The 5,352-nt window shown below is 62.9% G+C and overlaps 2 protein-coding genes across 3 annotated transcripts; one reads left to right on the plus strand and one right to left on the minus strand.

Annotated features, from left to right (window-relative positions):
* THPO (thrombopoietin) lies at positions 1 to 1,823 on the plus strand. Its single transcript, XM_059822871.1, has 5 exons — positions 1 to 13; positions 879 to 1,006; positions 1,090 to 1,170; positions 1,390 to 1,554; positions 1,641 to 1,823. Exons 1-5 carry the CDS (start codon positions 1 to 3, stop codon positions 1,821 to 1,823), a joined length of 570 nt encoding a protein of 189 aa, XP_059678854.1.
* Positions 1,824 to 2,471: 648 nt separating this feature from the next.
* Positions 2,472 to 4,920, minus strand: POLR2H (RNA polymerase II, I and III subunit H). Of its 2 annotated transcripts, XM_059822739.1 has the most exons (5): positions 4,845 to 4,920; positions 4,211 to 4,294; positions 3,373 to 3,466; positions 3,140 to 3,223; positions 2,472 to 3,014 (listed from the first exon to the last, which is right to left on the minus strand). In XM_059822739.1, exons 1-5 carry the CDS (start codon positions 4,915 to 4,917, stop codon positions 2,897 to 2,899), a joined length of 453 nt encoding a protein of 150 aa, XP_059678722.1. In that variant the 5' UTR covers positions 4,918 to 4,920; the 3' UTR covers positions 2,472 to 2,896. The 2 variants fall into 2 exon arrangements, with proteins under 2 accessions (XP_059678722.1, XP_059678723.1); XM_059822740.1 differs by lacking the exon at positions 3,140 to 3,223.
* Positions 4,921 to 5,352: the final 432 nt, after the last annotated feature.

The raw sequence follows: 5,352 nt of genomic DNA on the forward strand, positions 1-5,352 counted from the left end.
ATGGAGCTGAACAGTGAGTGTGCGGCTAAAAGCGGGGACGGGAGCGAGCAGGAAGGGGCATTGCACTGGCAGCAAGCACCGTGCCCACACAGCCAGAACGTACCTTGCACGGGCACCCAAAGAGATGAGCCCCACCAGTGGGCAGCAAACCCCAAGGATGGCTCTGGTTTGTTTGGAGCTGGCCACTCCTGGTGTGCGAGGGCAGCTGAGCATCTCTCCATGCCCGTCCTAGGGAAACAGGCTGTGCCGAGGGCTTTTGGGGACAGGTGTAGTACCAAGGCAGGCAGCAAGGCAGGTGGATGCACAGAGGGCCTGTGGAGAGGACGTGCCTATTGCCAGGATGGGCAGTCATTGGGCACAGCAGCCACCCAGCTGAGAGGTGCCCAGGACAGCAGTGTGCTGGTGCCGCTGGGGAAGGCAGTGCCGGCAGGCGAGCCCTTGGCCGGAGCAGCGGCGAGCAGACATACGCTGCAGGCAGGGATTCCCCGAAGCGCACGTGACGCCTGGAGCTGCTCCTGGCACAGATCCGGAGGGCTGGCCCGGGACTGTGCAGGGAGTGTGGCTCTGCTCCCTGCCTGCAGCCCAGTCTGGAGTGGAGCCGAAAAACCTGGCACAGACATAGCCGTGTGGCCCCTCAGGACGCACCACTGGCACAGAAACCCCAGCTCTCCCCAGTGAGCACCAGGCACCCGCGCTGACTGACCAGAGGGCAGCACCAGGCGCTCCTCAGCCCCCCTAGACCTCCCCCTGTGCCCCCACCACGGGGCCATCAAGGCCACCACCAGGCTGGGCGAGGGGTTGCCACTGCAGGCATGGCCCTGGGCTGGAGCTGCCTAGGGAGGGTGGCACAGTGCCCAAGGTAACCTTGTCTCTCGCAGGACTGCTCCTCCTCACATCTGTCCTCCTGCACATGGAAGACGGCCACGCCAGCCCAACGCAGCTGGTCTGCGACAACAGACTCATCCAGAAGTACATCAGGGAGGCCAAGGACATGGAGAAGAGAGCGGTGAGAATACAGTCCCCCCAGAACCAAGACAGGGATGGGCGTAGCTCCTGGTATCTCACCTCGGCATCTCCTCTGCCCCCCAGTGCCAGGCGCTGCCCGCACTCAGCCGCCCCGTGGTGCTGCCCTTGGTGGACTTCAGCCTCCAGCAGTGGAAATCCAAATCGGTGAGAGGGGTTGGGAGGATGGTGCTGGCACCAGGGAGCCCACGGGGCTGGAGAAGGAACCCCTGGGATTGGCACAGGCACCAGAAATGCTAAACAAGATGCCTATGGACATACCTGGTGGCACAGCGGGGTGGAGGACCTTATCCAGACCTAGGGTGGGCATAGGAATGAATCAGCTCCATGTTCCTGTGCCAGCCCGCTCAGTGCCTGTTCCCCCAGAATGAGACCAAGCGGCAGGAGATCCTGTGTGACCTGGCACTGCTGGTGGGTGCCGTGGCGGGGGCCCAGGGCCAGGTGACCGAGGAGTGTGGGACCAGGCAGTTAAACCAGCTTTACCGACACGCCAACTCCTTCCTCCTGCTCCTGCAAACCTTCAGCTGGAAGGTGAGACCTCTCCATGTGAACCAGACCACCCTGGGCTGGGTACAATGGCGTTTTGTCACCCCTCTTGTCCCACTCTCGCCCCTCAGGTAGGATCCGGGGAGCCAGGCTGCTCCCCACGCTCCATGGAGCAGACCCGCATCACCAGCATCTTCCTCACCTACCGGCAGCTGATACAGGGCAAGCTGCGCTTCTTCTTCCACGACCTGGCCAAGGACTTATGCAAGCAAGGCCAGGAAGGTGGCAGAGAACCCCGGTGCGGGGCCCGGTGAGGCTGCGCACAGGGGTCACCCCCAATCCCAGGTCAGAGTAATCCTGCCAGACACCCAGCTGTGCTCTAGGTGCCCAGGAAGGTGCCCGCAGGAATAGGGTTGGCTCCTGCTCCTCAAGCCTTCAGAGACCACACGGCCCAGAGGCAGACAGCAGCAACACCCATGCACCAGCAGGCGCAGGCCCTGCTCCCACCCAAGCAGGCCCCTCTACTGTGAATGCTGTACAATTAAAGAGCTATTTTTCTAGAGCGTGTTTTGTGTCCTCCCTTCCTCCCTGCTGTGGCCCTAGCAGGGGGACTGCACACCCCAAGGGGCCTCAGTAAGAGGCAGCCCTTCAGGGATGTGCTCTGCATCTCTCCCCAATGCCCAGCTCCCTCCTGCGGCAGACGCCAGCTCTGCACGGCAGACAGGCTCTGTAGAGCACCAGACTCCATTCGGGGATGTGAGCTACCACTCCTCACCCCCTGAACACACCTGCCTCTCCCTAGCCCCAGCATGCATCGTGCCCAGAGGGGTGGCAGAGAAGAGCCCGTGGCAGGTTTGGACTGCCTGTCCTTTGGGAAAGTGGTACGGGCACCCTTTGCACCCATGCAGGTGTACCCCTCCCTATCAGCGTCATCTCTCAGGCAGCAGAGCCAGACCTAGAAAACACATCCTAGTTTAATAAAGAACAAGCTCCGCCTGCCTCAGGATAGCTCCTTAGGAAGCGGTCCCCAGCCCCAAGGCAGACAGGTTGGCTGTCCCAGTCCCACTGCCCCTGGCCAGAGCTGGTGCTGAACCTGCTTTTGAAGCACAGGAAGGCAGAGGTGGGAATAGACGCCCAGCAGGCCGGACCGCAGAGCCCCCAGCACGGTCTCCCCTTGGCCATCAGGCACCTCTCTCCATGCAGGAGGGGGCTGTGGATTCCAGCAGGAGTCAGAAGAGGCCAGGATGAGGAGTGGGACTGCCCCTTCCTCCCCCAGCTCCGGAGGGACCAGGCAGCACAGAAGCTGGGGCAGGATTTGGGGTCATAGGGCTTCTGCTTGCTTGTCAGCAGAACGTCTCTGGAGCAGCCCACAGAGGCAGGAGGCCTCCTAGAAGGCCAGCTTCTTCATCAGCAGGTAAACTCGAGAGTCCACTTCAAACCCATGCAGATTGTTTGCGTCTCCCTGCAGCCGCATGAGCAGCCCCCCGTAGGACACGTAGGCAGAGCTGGCGCAGGAGGAGAGGAGCGGTGAGAGTGGGGAATCCCACAGGAGACCCAGGCTGGGATCCTGGTGCCTCCCCCATACCACCCCGGGGCACCGCATCCCCCCGTCCTGCTGACAGGCACTCACAGGCGTGTGGCTGCCTCCGTGGAGGTCTCATCCCCTTCGATCCTGTACACCTTGCCATACATCACGTACTCGAACTGGTCTGCCCTGTGACGGGATGACGGGAACTCAGAGAAAAGTCAAACCCAGGTGTTCCCCCAGCTGAGCATCCTTTGGGAGAAGGTACCTCACAACCCCTCAGCACTTCGCCTTTTCCCTCATCCACTCCCACGTGGGTCCTGGCTGGACACCCGTACCTGGATGGCCTGTCATCCGTGGGGTTATACTCGCCGTCATCCAGGGTGCCGTCTTCGTACAAGGTACTGGCAATGACCAAGCGGAATTTGTCCCCTGGGAGGAGAGGGCAGAGGAGTGGTGAGAAGGCAGGGGGCACAGCCAGAGCAGCAGCAGCCACAGCAGATCTTGGGGTGGTGACAAGGAGCCCCCCCGGCAGGTTTAGGACAAACCCTATCCCTGCCTTCAGTCCTCCAACAGGATTGTGTGGAATGAGGAAAAGATCACACTGGATCCCCTGGCTCCCTGTTCCCCACAGACGTTGCTCACCACCACAGAGGCCACCAGGACACCACTGCTAGTGTTTTCAAGGGACACAGCAATAGATGCGCAGGAGAGTCCCAGAGGGCTTGTCTAGACCCCAGGCATGTATGTGAGACCCTGCACCACCAGTTCCAGCCCTTCTGTGCTTCGTTGAGGGTAAGACTCTCTTTTTCACCCATTTAGTATATGCTGCCACTGCAGCTCATTTCCAAAGGTCTCCCTTAAAGCTTGGCTGCCACCAGCTGAGGCAGTTTCACCAGACAGCATCTCTGGGGAAGGGGCCAGAGATGAGCCCAAACAAATACAGTGAGGCGAACCAGAATCTAGTTCAGCCCCAGCCCACCAAGGGTGCCCAGCACCTCCTGTGACCTGGGGACAGCACAGGGACCCAAGGAAGTCTGAGACAGCTCACTCCTTGTTGACAGCAAATTCAGTCTCCCTCTTCCAAGCACCAGCACGTGCCTCTCTAACCTTGCCCATCCAAGCTGACACTGGCTCAGGCCTGGCACACTCTGGACTAACAGCCCGATGGCTTACCAAGGTCCACGGGGTATATCTGGATGTTCACATCCAGGATGAGGTCCATCTTGAAGGATTCACTCTCACAGTGTAGGCGGGACACTGGGGAGAGCAGCAGAGTCAGGGACAACGACAGAGAAGATCCCCAGGGGCTGGGTGGGAACAGGGTCTCGGAGCCAGGCCATTCTTGTTCCCACACCACCCAAGGCTGGCACCCGAGCTATCTGGAGGGAAGGGATGCACAGGGTTCAGGGACAGATGCTAGATCCTGGGAACAGACTGAGGCATGTGCAGCAGGGAAAAGAATACGGTGGGGTGGGGAATGGAGAGTACCGGGGGTCGCAAGGGTGTGGAGGGGCACAGAAGCCGGGCTGGGGAAGCAGGGTGCACCGGAGTGCAGCAATACACGGTGGAGCCGGTGCCAGACAATGGCGAGGGGACGGGGCACAGGGGCCTCCGTCAGCGGGAAGGGCAGAGGGGGGGACCAGGAGAGGCGAGGGTGGGAGGCAGGCCGGGCTGAGGGAGGACACAGGACCCCGCGGGAGGGCAACGCCGAGCAGCCCCGGCCTGAGGCGGTGCAGGCCCGGGCTGGGGCCCGGCGGGGAGCAGCCGGGGCCGGGCGGGCGGGGAGGCGTCGCAGGGCCCCACTCACCGCGGTCGAACTTCTTGCCCTCGGGGTCGATGTCCTTCACGTCGAAGATGTCCTCGAAGAGGATCCCGGCCATGGCAGCGGCTCCACCACCCTCTCCGGCCCGGCGCCCGCCGATGACGCACACTCACTTCCGCCGCGCGCCGCCAGGCAGGCGCCCTTCCGCAGCGGGGCGGAAGTAGCTTCAGCGTGGGCGGGGCGATTTCCGCGCCCGCTTACTGCTGCCGACCGACGGCGGGTGTCCGCGCGGTCCTAGTGCCCGCCGGCCCTGGCACCCACCATCGGCTGCAGCCCGGGCCGCCCTGCCGGCGGGGGACGCTGCGCCGCGCTGTGCAGCGCCGAGCACCCGGGCCGCGACAGATTCCCGGCTGGGAACGGGCTGGCACCCCCGGAGCCGGGGCGGGCGGCGGCACTGCGGCTGCGGAGCTCTGCGATTCCCGGGGGGCGGGTATTGCAAAGGGGGGCGGTGAGATGGGGGGGCATTGCAGTGGGGTGGGGGCGCACTGCAGTG

The sequence above is a fragment of the Gavia stellata genome, chromosome 11 (genome assembly GCF_030936135.1).
Source record: "Gavia stellata isolate bGavSte3 chromosome 11, bGavSte3.hap2, whole genome shotgun sequence".
Taxonomy (NCBI): Eukaryota; Metazoa; Chordata; class Aves; order Gaviiformes; family Gaviidae; genus Gavia; species Gavia stellata.